Genomic DNA, 21,087 nt, shown 5'->3' on the forward strand with positions numbered 1-21,087 from the left:
AAATTTTGAGATAGTTTATCTCTCTAAAATATTTTAATACTTTCTCTCTCTAAAATTTTAACATACTTTCTCTCTTAAATTTAAATATACTTCTCTCTAAAAGTTAAAATTTGAGATAGTTTCTCTCTCTAAAATTTTGAAATAGTTCACCTCTCTAAAAAAATTTGGTACTTTCTCTCTCTAAAATTTTAAAATACTTTCTCTATCTAAAATTTTGACATACTTTTTCTCTCTAAAAGTTAAAATTTGAGATAGTTTATCTATCTAAAATTTTAGATAGTTCATCTCTCAAAAAAAATTTGGTACTTTCTTCCTCTAAAATTTTAACATACTTTCTCTTTCTTCTTTATAAAAAACATACTTTCTCTCTCTAAAATTTTAACATACTTTCTCTCTCTAAAAGTTAAAATTTGATATAGTTTTTCTCTCTAAATATTTTGAGATAATTTCTCTCTTTAAAAATTTTAAGTACTTTTTCTCTCTAAAATTTTCATACCTATCAAATGCTCCAGTATTTCGGGTTTGTGGAGCGAATGAGTAAAATCTATGGGCCTTTGAAATAAAAAAAAAATGTTTTGATAGAAGTCTTATTTTCATGATTTTGATTTTTTTGATTTTAAATATCCTAATCATTAAACAATTGATTTTGATTTTTTTGATTTTAAATATCATAGTCATTAACCAATCCAAAAAGAATATTTTGACAAAATCCAACATATTAAGAATCGATGTCGTAAAATCCATGTACCAAAACAGGGTCCGATTAAGACGGTGTTTTAAGCCGGAAAGTCGTCGACTCGTACCATTTCCAAGCGCGGGTAGATAAACATGAGCAAATATTTTCTTGATTATATTTTTTTGGGAAGTTCTTTATTAGCTATCTAGAAAACTAGAAATATAGAGAGCCTTTTCCTTCGGTGAAGGTAGAGGCTTGCTGGGTAGAGCTGTGAATGAGTTCAGCCTTTTTTTTTGTTTTTTTCCTGCCTGGAGCCACAACGATGGCTACATGGTGCATCCAGCCTCCCAACAAACCCTAATATTTACCCCTGATAACCCCCGCTCTCTTTTGTCTACCCGTTTATCTTTTTCAGAACTTTTTGATGGAATCCTCGCCTGAAAAATCACCAGAAAATTTAAGCTCTGGTGTGCCTGGAAGCAGGGGCGGGGATCTAGGGTTTCAGACTTGTGCCAGGCCCGTTCGCGAGGGTGTACGGTTGTCGCAGCAACGCAAATTGAACGGTTTCCTGCTTTGCAACGACAATGCTGAGGCTGAGTATGAGAAGAAGGTATCAAACACGTGGAAACGTGATCCTACTTCTACCAAAAAGGTATCAATCTTGAAGACGCCATCAATGTTTTTTTCTTGTGTTTCGCATGTCTTACTCAAAACTTCAATTGACTCAAAACCATTGCAAAAGTAGATTTGTTTGCTGCTTGGTTTATGTAAATGATTTCCCGTGGGAGGTTGATTGGATGGGCTCTGCTAAATTTTGTTCAAGCTGCCAATTTTTTTCTAAATCGTTCGTGGTAGAGGAGTTTAGTTCAAATCTTTGCATGTTTCTATTGTTTTTATTTGCATTGTGCTTTTTCCTTATTATGGAGAAAGGATATCTCCTCTTAGACTTAAGCTCATGTTGCACGCTCCTTTAAGAAATAATTTTGTTGACGAGCCCCTAGGATATGCTTTTCAATTGGTTCTCAAATTCAATTCAGGTAACTTGTTTCTGAATGTAGTCTGATACAAATTCTCACCTCAATGGCTCCGCCAGTGTGGTTATTTTGGATTAAATGTTGAAGATCTTCATGAGTGTGCTAAGTTTTATTGATTCACTTTAGATTAGGCAACGACTTGTTTGGAATTTGTCACTGTCATGAATGTTATCTGATATTTTCAGTTAATTATAGAGACTTTTAGTGCTTTTAAGTGAATTGAGATCATTGATAAGTGAATTTCCTTGGGAGTTTGGAGTAAAAGCACTGAATCAGTTAGAAACATAGAGGAATTTCTTCAAGAAAATCAGCATTCTTTCAAATCCTATAGTATCTAGTTGATATGCGCATCATTAGCTCTTTTGGGTACAGTGTTCAGAAAAATTACACCTATGGGGCCATACAAAAGCACACCAAAACTTTGGATAGTTTTTGATAAATTTGTGACAGTGGAGAAGTGTTACTAAGGATACCAGTACATAATCCATAAATTTGAGCAGCAGATGAGAACAACTTCTCATGGAATGCATGTGAGAACATCAGATTCAGTAAATAGGGAGTTTGGTAGTTTCAAGGGTAAGGTGAATTTGTGTACCCATTTGTTGTGTTTTAAATGGATAATTCTCTTAATAAAGTCTGTTTTCTTTTGGAACAGAGAAACTTTACCAAGTCCTATTGTTGTTTTGTTTTTGGATTCTATTGCTGCAATTGCTGGTGCTATGTTCCTACCGCTTGCAATGCTTACATGTCATTATTTTCTTTGGCCATATAACCAAGACTTGAGCTATGATGGTTCACAAATAATTGCCATAAATATCACTACGCAAAACCCTTACTATAGGTTATCAAAGAGAAATGAAAATCCTAGTGTAAGATGAATATGTGAGGAAGATGAGAAGGAGATTGGATCTTGCCAAAAACTGAACTGAACTAAACTTCCCTGAACCCTAACTGAATAGCTTCTAAACAAGCATGTACTTTCCTCAAAACACTCAAATCAAATGAGGTCATCTGATGCAATATTAATTTATTTATTACATATAGATTTTATAATTTTAATATAGGCTTTTGCATTAAAAGATGAATACTAATAGTCTGTAGACTTTTCCCAACCGAAAGCAATGATAGATGTCGTCCCAAACTAAGAACATAAACTGCACCAAATTGAAATAGGTGACAGATTGCAAATCTCCTTCACGAACAAAAGTTGTAAAGAAGATTGCAATAAACTGCCTAAAAAGTTGTGTGGAACAACAAATATAGAAAGCCCCAATTGCCAACCAAAAATTCAAGTGAAGGACTCAGAAAAGTTGAGAAAACAGGTTATGTTGGTGAGGCATGTCACAAAACATTAGCTTGAATGAAGTCACAAATCACTGTGTGAAATAAGCAACCACATATTGTCCTAGGCAGTTTACGTCTTTATTGGAACAAAATAAGTAAATGCAGGCATTGTTTCAAAAAACAGTCCGCTCGGTGCCTAGGCGCTGGGCGGACCCAAGGCACATCCTAGGCTTGGCTGGCCCTCCCTAGGCGCAGCCGCCCAGTGCCCAGTCATTTTTTTTTTAAGAACAAAGTGGCCCTAGGGGGCACCTCGGGTCATTTTTGACCCATGATTTTTTCATAACAGGCCTTTGGGGGTATTCTAAAACCCAAAGTCGAAAAATATTGGAATCTAACCCCCAAATCTATTGATTTTGAGATCTATGTGGATTGAAAATAAAAAGATGAGATTTTTTAAGTTTTTTCGCTAAATTGAAAAAATAAAGTGAAATTTTTTTTTTCTAAGCCCCAAATTTATGGACTTTTTAAAGCTTTTTCACTAAATTTTCAATGATTTGAAGTTTCAGACATGTTTATTCTTAATGTTCGATATGTTTGTACTGAAAAGGTTAGTTACAATACATATAAATGCAATTGTGAAGTTAACATAAATATTTGCATATATGTGCATTTGGACAGCACGTATATGTATATATTTGCATATTTTTATTAGAGGGGTCAAGGAGCTTGAGGTTCTGGGCTCCCTCCTAGGTGCCCTAGACACTGGGTACTAGGCCCTCCTGCCTAGGGGGCCGCCTAGCATTTTTTGAGACCTTGAATGCAGGTTTTTCTGGGCAAATCACGTTCTCACTTTAAAACCAACTAACCCAACATTATGGCCAAAATATTTTGATATTTTGTGTTCGTTCAGATGTTGAAGGTGGATATTAAAATGAATAAAATAAACTTGTTCCTTGAGAACCCTCAAAGAAAGGCCTTTACAGTTCCCAAATATTGAAAAACCTAAGCATCATGTATGGACCTGCATGAGAGGAAGCTCCAATGATCAGAATGGATGATACAAGGCTCACATGTTTGAGCTGTATATGTAAATCATCAGTACTAAAACGGCCTCAGGCAACAAGGACATGGCACATGAGACTTACAATGACTCATGTTGCATACCTGTTGAGATGGCTTTAGTGTATTTGTTTTGCCAAAAAACGACTATGCGTACTTTGCACATGGGTATTTTGGAAACTTAGTCTTTTATTTTCCTTGGTCTCTATAGGAATAGGATATCTTAGGGAATGTAGACAGTGATCCAAACGGTATGTTTGGAAAGTTTACCAAACTTGAGGACATTGTTTTTTGTTCCCATCAAAAGTTGGTCCAGTCCTTAAAGGACTCACTAGTCACTAGGGACTGGTTGGGCTTTCTGAGGATGTCAAATTATTGAGTAAAAGCAGAGGTTCTCTTGGGTGATGACCTTTTATTGAAATTTTGTTACCTTTTATAAATGCCAGTATTTTGAGGGGTTTAATATTTGAAGGTGTCACTATAGACCTAGGGATTTTCCATAGAGAGGGAGACATCTATTTTGCGATGAGCTACACCAATTAGTAAGAAGACATGGGGGCTTTGGTTTAAGATAATAGAGGAAATGCAAGAGAGCTTACTACCATTTTGCTATGAGCTACATCAATTAGTAAGAAGACATACTTCTGCATAAGTTACTTGTTTCTTTTAGAGAAGTGATCCTTTTCTCTCAGGAGTGTCGTACTGCTTTCATCTCCAGTGTGAGGATTTTCAACATACATGCTGTTTGTTTCTAGTTTGGTTAGAATCTTAAATTAGAAGCACTGTTTTTTGTGAGCTTATTATATTCCATTGCATGCCATGCTGGGGCACTTTCTACCAAGCCCCAAGGACTTTGAAAGCGATCCATTGATGATAACTGAGAAAGATTCTGAGAAGAATGATAGGCGAAATTTATGAATGTGGTGCGGACTCCCTTTTTTGTGGCTTAATTGAACTTCAGTTTATTGAATCAAGGGAAAACAAAAATGAACATAATTTTTAACTCAGTAACTAATAAGCCATATTTTCCTTTGTTCTTATGGTATGGATGTAGATGGTTGGATACCATTTAGAAGATTGGATCCATTGGACCTGCTTTATGTGAATAGAAGTTGTTGGTGTGGGCATGGTGGGGTTTCTGGGTTTTATAAATTTTACAATTTCATTTTTTTGTTAACTTTGGCAATATAAGCTATAAAACTTTTTGAAAGCCCCAAGATTTTTAATCCTCATTTGACTTCATCATAGCTGAGTTTACGAGTTGACTTTTACCACATTTCTGGAGCTTCAAAGTGATAAGAAATTGCAAGTCCATTGTGGCAGAAGTTCTTTGTCATTATGCTTCTTGAAACTGGATTTCCCTTCATGTTAGGATTCTGAAGTTTTGTGGCACAACATCTGCATCAATGTTTAAGAGTTAGCCATCAATTCATACTTTTTTCTCCTATCCTTCAATTTATTATTGTCTGTTAGTTTACATGTTAAAGAATTTTCCATCATTCTTATTTCAAATAAATCTTCTCTCTCTCTCTCTCTCTCTTTTATTTATTTCAATAGCCCTTAATTTCTAGTTGTGCTCCCTAAGGATTTAAGTTTGGGCTTGCTTGGTTAAGGTGTTAAAAATTGCAACACTGCATTCCATCCATATTTGAAACATTGAATCTCATATCTGAACTATTACTCCCTTATTTTCTCTCTCTGTTTGTACATGATGTGTCTGCCTATGATCCTGAGTGTTCTCTAAATTATTTCTTCTTGTGTTTGAGAATTTTGTTGTAGACATTGGATGAAGGGGTGATAGACTTGAATGCAGAGCCGGGCAATTTCTCAATAAACATAGGCAAGGAAACATTAAATGATTGTTGTATAGCAGATAGTTCCACTGATAAGGAAATGTTGGTCTCGTTTAATGAATCTAATAAATCAGGTAATATGTGTATAAACTTAAAGTTTTGAATCATTCCTTTCGTTTTTTTTTGTTTCTTCAAATAGTTTCAAGAGCAGCTTTGTTGAAGTATGCATGAAGTATCCAAGTATTTCCTATGTGAATCAATTACTAGTTAATTTTATTTGGTGTTGTATTGTAGGTTCTGATTTTTTTACGAAAGTTTCAAAGAAAAGAAAGCAAAGGAATCAGCAAAACAAATTTCCAAATGACTATAATGGGACACCCATAGGTTAGTATTGTTTGTAAATTTACGTGGTCTTCCTTTGTAACTATATTGAACTGGACATTCGCTTGTTGCATTGTCTGAATTTCATATTTCCTTTGATTTATAAGTTATATATTGCCTTAGATGCTTACATGAACATGCCCAAGTTGCATATAACTGTTTTGGTTGCTTATGCAAACTTTTTGGTTTGCTTTTGCGTATTTAATTGTTGGTACTAATGAATTTTTGATACCGAGTATTATACCAGAGAAATTTAGACCAATTTAGAATCATTGGAGTGCAGCTTCGTAAAGTGGACAATGATTTGGTGTCAAAACAAAACACACTTCAACCTATCATTCAATTAACATAGGTTTGAAAGCAATGTTGTGAGGCTTTGATGTTTCATTTGACATACAATGCCGTTCCTGTAGGCAGGTTGCCACTCTAAGATGTTAGTCAATTCACACCAGTAATTAGTGTCTTTAATCTTTATGAGAATATACTCTTACCTCCACGGAGTCCCTGCTGAACTCTTGCTGTTTTAATATGTTGAGTGCATGACTCTCAACCATGTTGGAGTTCCAAAAAGCTAGCAGTGGCAATGTTTGGATCATAGTTGCTGGGATCTCCCAACCCAAGTGGGTATCCCACTCCAGAATCTCGCTCCCACGTTTCAGAAAAGGGATCTTTAAAGGGTCTTATTTTTAAATTTTGGGATCTCGATATTCCTTGTTAGGGATCTTGATCCCCATTAGTATGGATCTCGATCTCAACCTTAAAGACCAAGATAATATCCAAAAAGATGATTTTTAAGCCAGCTAGTAATGAAACTACAAAATAATTACATTGCTTGCTGTCCATGAAGAAGGAGATCCCTACTTTGAAGGGTATGTATACTTCTAGACTATATATACTTTTTAAGCTTAGGAGAAAAATCCCCAAAGGTCGGGATCAAGATCCCTAAAAGGTTAGGGTTGGGATACTTAACATTTGATCTCAATCCCTAAGATACGCATTGTACAAACATTGCTTCTAACCATAGGGATGTTCAAGCCTTTCACAATCCCACTGTTCCTGATCCTTATATAGCTCTCAATTCTCTTTCGATCCCAACAGTTATAGTTTGGATCCTTTAAGCTTGTCCTTACCTCTGATCCATGAGTCTTGTTAGCTGCCATTATAACATTGTTATATCTTGAAATACTACTTCAATTCAGATTTTGAAACCTTGAATGCCGTGTATCATTGCAGAAAATGAACCGACCTGTTGATTGGAATGAAAATTTTTGTGAGTGATTGGTTTTTTTTTGTTTTACTTTTCTTTCTTTCTTCTTTTAGTGAACAATTTAGAAAAGCAAAAGAATTTTTAGACATCCCCCCTGAAATTTTAGCTAATAAAATTCCTAGAAACCTGTAGTTCTGAGCCCTATGGATCACACTAAGCTTATTGAGTTATAGTAACCCTTCAAAACTGACCCAAATTCGACTGAAAACCAAGCCTAAATTGTAGGGGAGATCTCAAATTTTCCAATGGTCTAAGAATCACTCAAATATGATATAGCATTTGAAAGTTATGGCCTGGACAAAATTTGTTCAAAAAATTCCATCCAAGTCCTCGATGCACGACACAATATGTGTCGTGCAAGACCTGTACGTATTGTGGCATGTTGCAGGCCCATGGGCCCACAAAAGGCTTCTTGTCGTGCAGGCCCTTTGGGCCCATAACACACCTGAAACTTCTGGAAGCTCCCAAATAAGCCTTTGAAGGCGGTTTTGACTGAACATATAAGCACAATTTCTTAGAACAATTTTCTCAAGATAATTTCAAAAACTTATTTAGATGACCTCAATCTATATGAACCCCCTTAAAATCCCAGAAAAAGTATCGAAAAAATCCAAGAAAATTAGAAATACCCTGAAATTTCTTGAAAAATCCCAAGAAATTTGAAATTCCCAAAAAATCCAAAAAATTCCCTATGTTTGAAAAATCGGCCACCTAATTGAATGAATTGCCAAAACGCCTAGACGGGGCATCTAGGCAGCTTGTATCTAGGCGCCTGCCTAGGTGACACCTTACTCACCTAGGCTGTTTAGTCAAGGCGGCGCCTAGGCACCGTCATGACGCAACTTGCTAAGGGTGGAAAACACCTTACCCACCTAGGCGGTGTAGTCAAAGCGGCTGCCTAGGCACCGCCATGACGCAACTTGCTGAGGGTGGAAAAATGCTCTCAGGCAAGGTCAGTTTAGTAAACTTTTTCCATCAAATAGGGGGAAAAGGGTTTTGGGGACATTCTAAACCCACAACCTAATCTGTGGCTTCTAGATAGATAAAAACTCCCTAAAAACCTCGAATTTGTGATTTATTGAAAGATCAATAAATTTTTGATTTTTTTCGATTTCTTCCAAAATCAAAGGCAAATAGTTCGTGGTAATTTTTGGAGCTTCTAGTGGTTGATTTTTAGGACTTTTGGCGATCCAATAGATGAGGTTTGGGCCGACATCGTTCTGATTTTGTTATATTTAGAGTATTATCATATTTGAATAAGGGTTTTGATTTTTTTTTGCTATAATGTAATATGTTGTGAATCATTTGTTTTTTATTTTATTTTTTTCTTTTTATAATATATTTACATGCTTGTATTTAAAAGATTGAAGTTTTTTTATTATTTCCTCATTTTGTCGATGAAATTGGGCCTATATCAAATTCTTTTATGAATAATTGATTCTTGTTTTGTACAATGTGTGATGTTTTGATATTTTATTAGTTTTGTTTTACTGTTTTGATAAATTAATAATTATTTTATATATTAATTCTTATGTGAAGTTTTATATGATTATTATTTTTAGATTGATATGATATGCTCATTGTTTCATATTATGTGATTTTTGTTTCATATTATTATTTTTTATATTATGTTATCATTGTAAAGTTTTCTACAAGGACATTCTGGATTTCAAGCATTTTCATGTCCTACAATCTCTTTGAGTCTTTATATTCGTAAATCTGTTTTGTGACTGTAATATTATGTTTCTTCTTTTTCACGAGGGGTTTGGGGCTAAAACATTGTCCTAATCACTCCTTAAGGCCTAAAACCTTGTCCTAGGAACTCCTTAATCTTTTTGTTTGGGGGAGTGCGGGATCCCCTGCTCCTGGGTGGGTGCCTAGGCGTTTTAGGGTTTATTTTCTCTACCTTCTAATTTATTTTCTTAATTTTTCTATTTTTTGTCTCCTGAGTTTTTTGTTTCCATAGTTTCTTTTTTGGTTTTAAAAAGAATATAAAAATAAAAAAATAAAAAAATAAAAAAATAAAATAAAAAAATAAATACTAGTAATTCCTTTTTTCTTTTCGGCATCTTAAGCTAGTTTTGTTTTGTTATGCTCCCTCCGCACCCCACATTTTTTGCACCCACCGCATGTGTTTGCTGTTCAATATGTGCGATGAACTTTTGCCACTGTGGACTTGCAATTTCTTATCATATTTGAGCTCAAGATGAGCGGTGAACAACAAATACGCGTGGTGGGTACGAAAATGTGTGGTGAATTGACAATATGACAAAACAAAATTAACCTAAGATGCAGGAAAGAGAAAATGAATTACTAGCATTTATTTATTTATCTTATTTTCTTTTTTATTTTACTTTATTATTTTTTATATTTTTTTGAAACAGGGAAAAGAAATTGAGAAAATAGAAAACTCAGGAGACAAATCCTAGGAGTGCAAGTCTAGCGCGAGTCAATAAGACTAATTCTCAACGAGTTAATCCGACTCTCATTTGTACTTTACCAAGTCGTATTGACTTGTGCAGAACTCAGAATTTTGTCGGGGATTTTGTGAAATGTTTTTTTAGAAAATAAAATCTAAAAATTGCATGAAACTTTTGATGATCTAAGTGATACGAAATTTAAACTTAGCGGCCTCACGATGGGCACCAAAGTACATATCTAAAATGGATGCATATCTGAACAGATCTGACCCTTTTTCAATATGCTAGTAGTGGCGTTTTAATTTCCACACCAAAGTAAACCTTTAAAAACAAAATATAAAGCTAAACTAGGAAAATAAGGAAATAAATTAGAAGGTAGGGAAACATTGTTTCAAAAAGTGGTCCTCTAGCACTTAGGCATGATGGGGGGCGTGGGCGCACCACCCAGGCCTTGGGCGGACCAACTAGCGGGTTGTCCTTGGGCGCTCGCTTAGTACTCGCCTAGGCGGGCGCCCAGGGGACTGCGCCCAATTAGGTGAATAAATGCCCATCAGGTGGGGTGTTTTTTGTGTTTTTTTTTTGGATTATAAAAAAATGCATGAATATGCATATTTTGTACAAAACATGTGCCAAAAATTTGGTTACTGGACACCATTTACCCCCTTTTGAACCTAGGCGGTCCAGGTTCGAGGCGGCCACCTAGGTGCTGGGGGGCCACCTAGGCGCTGGGCAGCCTAGACCTCTCGGCTGCCTAGGTGCCGCCTGACTTTTTTGGAATACTGTAGGGAAATAAATGAAATACATGGTAAAATAAGAGATTACGTACGTAGCAATTGAAAACCAGGATTTTCAGGTTTGATTAGGTTGCTTTTTCGTACACCTTCTCGTTTTGGATGCATTGTGTTGAAGAATTATTAGGGTGCCTAATGGATATGGAAAAGCCATTGGAATTAAGATTTATTTTCCTGGATCTATGTTTTCTAATTCCCAAACGGATTTAGTGTTTATTGGTGTAGGAAAAAATTAGGGCTAAGTTTTCTTAATTATTTTTCCTAGGTATTTTTTTATTTTTAAGGCATTTTATAATTCTACGGAATTATTAGGGAATTTTTAGATTTTTGGGGAATGTTGAATTTCCTAGGATTTTTCAATAATTTTCAGAGTAATTCTAATTTTCTAGGAATTTTTTGGATTTTCTGGGTACTTTTCCTTGGTATTTTCAAGGGGTTTGTATAGTTTGAGGTTAGGAGCACTTCGTGAAATTTCTAAAACTTGGTTCCTATTTATCTAAATAATTTTTTCTAATTATCTTGAGAAAATTGGGCTAAAAATGTTTATATGTTTAGTCAAAACCGCCTCTAAAGGCTTATCTAGGAGCATCTGGTGTGTTATGGGCCCAATGGGCCTAGGCAATGTCGCCTTTTATGGGTCCATGGGCCCTCGACACACCGTGATGCGTACAGGTCTTGCGCTACGCATATCGTGTCGTGCATCCAAGACTTGGATGCAGTGTTTTTGAACAAATTTTGTCTGGGCCATAACTTCCAAACGGTATATTGAATTTGAGTGATCCTTGGACCGTTGGAAAGCTTGAGATCTCCCCTGCAACTTAGGCTTGGTTCAAGTCAAATTTGGGTAAGTATTGAAGGGTCTTCTTAGGGTTTAGGTGTACTATAGTTCAAACGGCTTAGTGTGGTCCCTAGGGCTTAAAATTACATGTTTCTAGGAATTTTATTAGCCAAATTTCAAAGGGGCTATCTACATGCTTGTAGTGCGAATACCGGATTTAATGCGGCGAAACCCAAAAAGGTTGTAGGGAAAACATCCAAGGAAGTATTGCTATCTACATTTTGGGTTGCAATGCAAAGTTAGAGAGAGTCTTTACCTCTTTTCTTGCCAAATGTCTATTGTACATATCCTCTTCTTTCATCTAATTCTTGTTTTTAACACTAAGAGATAAGGAGACGAACTTGCCAAGCCTCGCATTGCTCTTTTAAGGAAGAGTACTCTCTTCAATATTTTAGAGAGTGTACTGTACAACATTTCTGTCTAGAAAAGTTCCAGCCTACTCTCAAATTAATTGAAATCCCACACCGAAATTTGCGCAATACAAGTAGACATAGTGAAAGAAAGATACATAAAAAAGAAAGATATCAAGTATATGGACCTGCTTCACCCACAATTTTGAGCAAGGTTTTCTTATAAGGAGGTACCTTTTAACTTCTTTTAGTCAGCATTGAATCATGAGCCCACATGCAGCACTTGTCCTTCAGATACTTTGCTTTTTCTACTTCAATATGTGTCAGCTTAGTATGCCCTCACACTTTCACAAATGACCCAAGCTAACAATCTGTTCTTAAAAGTTTACAATGCTCCCCCCTACCCCCTCCCCACCTCACAAGAAAAACTATGCCACAAACATGGTACTCATTTCATTATTTCATAATGGCAATAGAAAATAACATCTAAAGAGACTTTTATGTTTTAAATCAAGGGCTAATAGCATTATATTTTAAATCAAGGGCTAATAACATATCTTTTGTGTGATTAATGGTTTTCTGATAAGAAATGGGAAATTGGGGTGGGCTATTATATGGCATGTAGTTATCATATGGCATATACAGAGAAGATGAGGTTCTTGTTTTCTTTCTCTTTCTTGTAGATGTATCTTAGAAGGGGACGCAGAAGAAAAATTCAATTTTTTTTTAGTATTTTAGTTTTTGGATAGGAAGAGATAAGTTAGGTGGGGTGTGAGTTTGGTGTGTGATTTGTTTTGGGAAGCCTTATCTTTAAATCATAGAAATCATGGGATAGGTCATGGTAATCTTCGAAAGTCCTATTTTCATGGACTTGGGAGATTTAGTTAGAGATTTAGGGGGCATCATGTGGGAAGAAAGAGAGATTTATGGGGCATCACTTGGGAAGAACGAGAGATTTAAGGATATCTAGATATGGGAAAAGACAAGGGATAAAGATTGAGGAAAGGAGGAGGAAAATAGGGCGTGAGAGAGAGAGTTTTAAGGCATGGGATAGAGAGTTTTAGAGAGAGAGAACGAGAGTTTTATTTTTTGGGTTCCTTTTTTTATTTGTTTATTTTTTTTCTAACGTCTATTTAAAGGGAAGATGTCCCTCATTGTAAAGAGTGGAGATTTGATTTGAGTAAAGAGTTGATTTTGTGAAAAGATCTTTTTGGGGTGGATTCCCTTGCAAACCCAGAGAGAGGTTATATTCTCTCTCAAATTTTTTTTTTTGTTTTTTTTGTTTTTTTGATATCAACTGATGCAGGGAGAAATAATAATAAGTTAGCCAAAATAAAATAAAAATTTGAGAGAATATACCCTCTCTCTGGGTCTGCAAGTGAGTCCACCCCAAAAAAGATATTTTCACAAGATCAACTCTTTACTCAAATCCAATCTCTGCTCTTTACAATGAGGGGCTTCTTCCCTTTACATAGATTTTTTAAAAAATAAACAAATAAAAAAAAGAATCCAAAAAATAAAATTTTGTCTCTCTAAAACTCTCTCTCCCACGCCCTAAAACTCTCTCTCTCTCTCTATCACGTCCTATTTTCCTCTGTTTGTTTTTTGGGAAATCTATTTTCCTCCTTTCCTCAATCATTATCCCTTATCGTTTCCCATATCTAGATCTCCTTAAATCTCTCCTTCCCACATGATGCTCTCTAAATCTCTCATTCTTCCCATGTGATGCCCCCTAAATCTCTAATAAAAATTGACTAAATTTCTTAAGTCCGTGATAATAGGACTTTCGAAGATTACCCCTACCTATCCCATGATTTTCTATGGTTTAAATATGAGGCTTCCCAAAACAACTCACGCACCAAAAACTCACGCACCAAAAACTCACGCCCCACACCTTCCTATCCCTAAGAAAAAAATAATACCAATTTTTTTTTTTTAAATTTTTCTTTTGTGACATTTTCCTTGGGTTGGGAGAAGCTTGACTTTGAGATTATCGAACTCAAATACCTTCTCAAAAGTTGGTGATGTAATCACGTCATTCATCTCGGTTCTTTTTCTTCTTCAATGAACTCATAAATCAAATACTTGATGTGCAGCTTATGAGGGAACTTAAAGAAACCAATCATAATCTTGATTCCTTTTTTAAACCCCTTATATAAACCTGGAAGATTGATCTTGATATTGAGATTTTGTGGATGTTCTTTAGATTGTGCTTCTTGAGTCACAATCTTTTGGTTACATATGAGATTGACATTTGGAATCGATTGTGGAGGTAATTTTGTCTCTAAGGTAAAAGTTAGCACTAGATATATGTGATTGCGAGCACCATCTTCTCGAAGAATAGTGTTCTCTAATTGTCACATCCTCTGATTCATTTCACGAACTTCGCTTCGAACATCTTTCATGACTTTGGTCAAATTTTCTAAACTTTGTCCCAGGCGATCGTCCATAGCTGGATATTACTTGCTCTGATACCAATTGATGTAGGGAGAAATAATTATAAACCATAAAAAAGGCAAAAATAAAAATTTGAGAGAATATACCCTCTCTCTAGGTTTGCAAGGGAGTCCACCCCTAAAAAAGATTATTGAAGATTACCCTTACCTATCCCATGATTTTCCATGGTTTAAAGATAAGGCTTCTCAAAACAACTCTCGCACCTAAAACTCAACTCCCTTCTAATTTATCTCTTGCTATCTCTAAGAAAAAAAAAGTAATACTAATTTTTTTTTGAATTTTTCTTCTGTGTCAGAAGGTTGACCTGTTCAAGTCTCATTCATTACCCACATCTTTAGCTGATAAAGAAAATAAATATGGGACCACACCACTCCTTTCATTTAATTTAGTTTTGAGAGGATCGTGTTTAACCCCTTATTTTCTTTTGGCCTTTGGAAAATGCACTACATATAGTTGGTGTGATACGAAGGGATTGAAGTTGCACACTACCCAATATGGGATTGTGATCAAATTGATTTATGCGTCGAGAACATGGGATTGCAATCCTCCAGTGGCATCACCACTCATGTTGGTGATCCGATAACAATGCATTTATCAACCCTATCAACTGAAAGGTGTGGCTGTGTGGAACTCATGGTATTAAATTCAAAACTTTTTTCTTTAAATTTTATTTCAAATACTTGAATTCCCCTTACATTTGTCACAATATGTTGCTGTAGAATTAAAATAATGCACTAGATACAACCTAGGGTATTTGTTTTTACTGTCAAGAGAAATAGAAACTATCTAGGAACTTTAAACTAACTTTCACCATAATTTTTAGCACAAAATAAGTTCTTGAAAATTCATAGAAAATAGGAAATAATACTGAAAATTAATTAAAACTACTGGGAAGATTTACTAGAAGATGCCTGGAGTTACCTTACTAGAACTTGGTACACCCAATACATGATTCTTTGACTAATGACGCACTTTTACTTCTTAAGGTATTGTTAGAAATTCTGAGATAGGGAAGCTTTGTAAGCAATACTTCTTTTTCTAGGGTTTTAGAGAGCCCAAAATCAACTAGGGTTTATAAAAACCCTAGGTGAACAAATTAGGGCTGAATCTGTGAGTTAATTTTCTCTATGCTGGGCTTCTCTCTTCTTTACTCAAAATACAACAAACCCTTGCTCTAGGGTTTCACTATAGCATCACCTCTATATTTTCTTTTGGGTGGCGTGAAACAAAAAAAATTAGAGGAGAGAGGGTGGCAAGCGTCCCTATAGGGGAAAAAGAGGGGAGGCACATGACTTCAAAAAAAACTCTTGAGAGGGAGAGAAAATTTTGGTGTGGAGAAGAAAGAGAATCTATGGTGTGATGGAGAGAGAATCTTTGGGCGTAGGAGAGATTTTTTTTATGAGAGACTAAGATCTTGTCCATGATTGAAAGAGGTTCAAATAGTCTTTAAATAGAATGAAATCTTGTAATTGTTCATGTAATTGCTGTTCTCTATTCCAACATGTTTCTGTTCTCTATTCCAACAATCAGAATAATGTGCTTTAAATCACTCTTGCAACAATTTCTCTTTAAAATCTAAACCCACTCTATCATAGAGGTAACCAAACCCCGTTATCAGAAGAACTTGTAAAGCTGAAAGGTGTAATTGCATCTCAAAATTCATACTGATGAAGGAAACTTTGTTTTGGATGGTTGCCATCATTCTTGCTAGCAGTATATCGGATGAAGATTGAATGGTACTAGTCTTTGAGGAGTTCGCAGTTCTACATTGTTACATGTTTCTGCAATGGATTACATGTTATAAGCTATCTTTTGTAAGTTGAGATTTCCGATTAGTGGCTTTAATAGTACGATGCTAGTGCATTACTGTTTATGTGGTTTATTTGTTTGTACTAGGGAAGAAAAAGTGTCGGCGACTGAAGGAACAAAAAATTGAACCTGATTCAACTTCCAATGGTGCCAAGAGAAATTCCTCTAAGAGGAAATTGACACGGGATAAGTTTGAGAATGCAATTGACTTAGGAACTCAAAGCCAAAGTAATGCGCCAACTTTAGTTTGTGACCTGTGGATGGAGGCAAAGATGGCAGCAGAAGTATGTGAAGAGAGTTGCATCCTCCCTATTTAATTATTAATTTATTCTCTATAAACTACACTGATTTTCTCTATGCTTGCTTGTATGATTGATATAAGTGGCTACATCTGTCATCATCTTTTTATGCATTAATATGCTTCGATGTGGCATTGATAATAGAAGAAATAGTGAATGTAGGGCCAAACTTTGTCTAGAGAAATTTTTGCCTACAATTGGAAGCCAAGTTTCTAAACTGGGAGTCTCTTCCTTGATGAGTCTGCATACTGTTCATGATTCACTGGAAATCGTTTATTGACATCCTAAATTTTTGTACTTGCAACCTAGGACTGATCTCTTTGGGATAAGGGCTATCCCCTGTCTCCCCTTTTAATCATTTAGTCGACTGCTGTCCTGTGGAATGAGCTAAAGCTTTGACTGTCAGTTATTGATTGTTGGAATATCCTTACCTCAAGTTAGTCATCTTCGAATGAAAAATCCACATCCTCTTGTTAGGACTCTTATCATGTGTGTAAAACTCAACTGGAGCCTCTCTAACAGGTTTTCAAACAGAGACTTTGCAATGTTTTGCATATGTAAAAAGTCGGGGTTGATCTGTGACATGATTTGTGAGGAACGAGCCATGGTTGATGCTCTTTTCTCTTGTGAAGTTACTGTCAAACATGCAAACATATGAATTGAGATCATGCGATTGTTTCATTAATCTGTCTATAAGAAGGTTATACCAGCATCAAATACGGTGAAATGACTAAAATTTCCCTGAACATAAAATGACTATACTGCCTTTTTAGTTCATACACTATTGACCGTTCGTGTATACAGAGCTGGCCACAGATATATTGTTAGTCATGAATTTCTTATTATATGGTGGGTGTTTTCATTTGTTCATTTCTTTATATTTTGTGATTTATTAGCAGGCATGGAAACTAACTTCATCAGATTGCATTCATATCTCTCATATGCGTAGCCTGTTGAGTTAATGAAAACAATTTCATCTGAGTGTCCAAATTCTGCTTCCATATAACAAAACCATGGGTTTGCCATCAGTGTGTGAGGAACACCCCTGTACTCAATGAGCACACCCATGGAGAAAAAGAAAGACCCAGAAGAGAGAGAAGGGAATCTTTCTGTCAAAGCTTGCTTGTGCAGGTGGGAGGTTATTCACCATCCATCTATCCCATCCTTTGAAAAATGGATGAGATCTGTACAATTTAATCTGATCGGTTGAATGCGAAGAATCTTGGTTTTTTGGGTGTGGCGCTATTACACATGTCAAATTGGGTGGTGGGATGATCCATAGGCGCTATTACACATGTCAAATTGGGTGGTGGGATGATCCATAAGTGCTCCTGTTCTTTTCAAAGTGATCATATTTCCTAGAGATCTGTTATTTTTCTCTTTTTTGTGTTTGGGCCATGATTTCTTTAGGCATTTATTGTCTATATGTGAACCTTCCCACATAGCCCCATTATTAATCTGCACATGTTAACCCTGGTATGCTTGGCTCTCCATTACAGTTTCATGTTGATTGGCTTCAGATTCTATAAGTTATGTAGGCTTTCTTGATTTACCGTGTTTGGACCTGAGGAGCAAATGGGTTAGATATTCATGTATGTCTAATGCATCTTCTCATCATCGATCTTTCTTTGAAATTTTTCTTGACTTGGAGTCGTGGAGGTGTATATCTATAGCTTTTCAATTATTTTTAAATCTGAATTTAATTCATGGACAATTGCTCTGGAGATTCAATAAATACACCTTTAGAAAACTTGGCCTCAGCCATGTACTTTCCTTCTAGATACGGTGTACTTTCCTTCTAGATACGGTGATAGCATGGGATCTCGAAGAATGAGTTGGATTTATCCTGACAACAGGAAAAACTATTTTTAGTGGTCACATGTATTAAACATATATCTTTATATGAGGGTTAATGGATTCCCTCTCGATAGTTGAAATTTGTCCGAGCATCCACAGGTTCAGTCAGTGGTCTGTTCCTGATAAACTTGTGCTCTCCTGACTGCTTAACTGTGGAGCAGTGATATCCTGAAGCATTACATGGATGCAGACAACATGTTTGTACGGGAACATACTGAGAATATGTACAGCCAAAGGTAATGATATATGGACATATCATCTGGATTTACCTAGAATTGAGCCAAGTTTTGACTGCCTATTAATACAAGCTATAAATAATACATGAAGGTCTGGATTTCTATCGGATGGTTACTGTGCGCATTGTGAGTCTAGATCTATGCGACTCAAGTATTAAGGCAAAAATACGAGGTAAAAAGAAGGTCTTCAAATTACTTGCTGGTCTCAGATTCGAACTTGGAGGTGATCGAAGTTCAAGTGCGGCTCCCTTTTGTCCTTTCCATAGATCAACTTCTCGCAATCTTACACAAGAAGATAACTGTCAGCGAGTTATGTGTATTTTGCCCTTTAGAACCAATAACTTGGATGATCCAACATCTGCTACCTGAGGAGGAATGCAAAGTACCATTATAGATTTAGAGGATTGCATGTTTCTAATAGAGGTAGAGGACATGGAACCCTTTTTTATTGTTCAGAAAAAGGTCGAGGACATGGTTGGTTTCCTTTTCTTCATTGTTCTGTCTTCATCAAGGTGTATGTACTGTGGATTGCCATGGGAATTTTAATCAGGTTAATGTTGCCACTCCTAATAGATATGATACCACAATTAGCTGAAGGTGACATTACTCAAGGTAAATCTGTTTCTGTTCTTGGTATTGCCATGGACCACTTATTTTGGCTCTGGAACTTCCATTTGGGGAGTCTTCTGCCGTTGCCCAGGTTTCCAATTTGAAGCCCAATTGAGTTTAACATTTTGACTCTTACTCTGAGCTTTTCTCCTCACCAATGCACAGTTGATTCACATCATAGGTGATATTTTACTGTTGTCTTCTTCCAATTATTTTCAGATAACCAACTTTTTTTCTTGGGCAACAATTAACTCCTTTGTGCCCTAGAATTGGGATTTTAAGTGTTTACAAGTTCATCAGGTTCTTCTTTTACTTTTTAATGTTTGACTTATTCAATCTTCTTTGATTAAATATGGTTCCAAATTTAATTGCTTGTGAAAAGTTTTAAAGGCAGATCTCTTCCATTTTCATTAACATTCATGTTTGTTAGATGATATGATCATATGGTTGATGTATTCTTTTTCATGCATCTGTTGAGAAGATATATAATGTAATTCATCCATGCAATTTTAAAGTCAATATACTATACCAAAGATTCTTAACTAATCTTCATGTTAGGCTTTCTTTCTGGATCTTAGTCGGGAACTCCTATACTAATATACATGCCATTATGTCCTTGATAAAGTGTGGCATATAATTCTTTGCTTTAGGAATGTTCCAATGCTTTCTTTCTAGTCAGAAATTTAGTTTCATAATGGTCCATGAACCTATACATGTTTCCTATCTGCATTCCACCTTTGTGGCATCTCACCCTATTTGTTGACTCATACTTCATTTGGTTCTTAGGAAAATGCTCGACTGTTTGCTGGAAGGAAAACACATCCATTCTTCACTTGCCAGAAGCCGATTAAAAGATCCCTGATATACAAGGAGGCAGTTGAAGTGGGAACTAAAGACATAACTCTCCCACAAGATGAAGAGATCATGCCTTATCCTCCTGTACACATAAATGGGACAAAACAGGCATGTTGGTTTAAAATGTATATTTGATTTAGCAAATAGTAAGTGTGTTTCTTTGTTTTATTATATACTGAAAAGTTTTTGATTTGACTTGTAACTAATTTTATTTTTGGGACTTTTTTTTGACAGGATGAATATTTTCTTTTAGATTGGAAAAAGTGGAACTTTTTGGAGCAGCCGTTTTTGAACTCCATTGGCCGCCATCATATTGCTTTGGAAAATTCTTGTTCATCGGTATTTGAAGGTTCTGTGGAGCCCTTGAACTTTGATAAGATTCCTTCCTCTTCCAATTTTCAGAGAATTTTGTTTCCTCAGAAAGAGGTACCCTTTTATCAGTTGCATGATGCAGAAGGAGATCACTTGGTATTGTCAACAGAAGACCCTTCTGTATCTAAAGAAGCAAAGGTGACATATGATCAAGTAGTAGATCATTCGATATCAATGGAAGGGAATGAAAATCTTGATCAGCTCTTAGGATATTTGCATGCGGTACGTGTTCTAAGATATTCAAACTTCTTTATATGCAAGATGTGTCTTTGTTTTTATTCATTCCTTAATGGCATATAAGATCAATGTGCTCAGTTGTTCTGGATTTACAGAATTCTTGTTTGTTTTTTAAATTTCGTTGTTGCATCTATTTCTTTTATAGGTATCTGGATGTGTTGATTCTAGATGGAGCACAGGGAATGAGCCATGTGAAGAATTTCTTCATGAAAGGTTAGTATTCATGTTTAGTGTGCACTTAACTTTGCTTTCGTATTGTTTTGGCTGTATGTGGGATTTGCTTTTGATGTTGCCCATAAACACTCATATTTTTTGTACTACTTTCTATATGCTTCTGGAATGTTACATTAGTGGTGGTTCGTAGAAAGCTGGAGCCATTAACTTTATTACTTATATTATTATTCTTAGTAGTTATTATTTTTGTAGTACCATTTCCATCCTTCTCCTATTAATTTTTTTTTTT

The 21,087-nt window shown here is 35.7% G+C and overlaps 1 protein-coding gene across 5 annotated transcripts in view; it reads left to right on the top strand.

Moving 5' to 3' along the window:
- The first annotated feature begins 746 nt into the window (after positions 1 to 746).
- LOC18423411 (P-loop containing nucleoside triphosphate hydrolases superfamily protein) overlaps positions 747 to 21,087 on the top strand; it is a 58,205-nt gene continuing 37,864 nt past the window's right edge. For 3 of the 5 annotated variants that reach the window (XR_016053380.1, XR_002282399.2, XM_088863880.1), the window contains exons 1-7: positions 795 to 1,328; positions 5,833 to 5,980; positions 6,141 to 6,230; positions 16,247 to 16,443; positions 19,947 to 20,123; positions 20,250 to 20,609; positions 20,770 to 20,837. Coding sequence is in view for 3 of the 5 variants with exons in the window: in XM_088863880.1 (XP_088720006.1) it covers positions 1,101 to 1,328; positions 5,833 to 5,980; positions 6,141 to 6,230; positions 16,247 to 16,443; positions 19,947 to 20,123; positions 20,250 to 20,609; positions 20,770 to 20,837 (1,268 nt within the window). In the remaining 2 variants the exon portion in view is untranslated. Of the gene's footprint in view, positions 1,329 to 5,819; positions 5,981 to 6,140; positions 6,231 to 16,064; positions 16,165 to 16,246; positions 16,444 to 19,946; positions 20,124 to 20,249; positions 20,610 to 20,769; positions 20,838 to 21,087 lie in introns of all 5 variants that reach the window. The other 2 variants (XM_088863882.1, XM_020672724.2) reach the window with 2 other exon arrangements.

This window comes from Amborella trichopoda, chromosome 4 (assembly GCF_054954075.1).
Source record: "Amborella trichopoda isolate Santa Cruz 75 chromosome 4, AtrichopodaSantaCruz75HAP2 v2.0, whole genome shotgun sequence".
In the NCBI taxonomy this organism is placed as follows: Eukaryota; Viridiplantae; Streptophyta; class Magnoliopsida; order Amborellales; family Amborellaceae; genus Amborella; species Amborella trichopoda.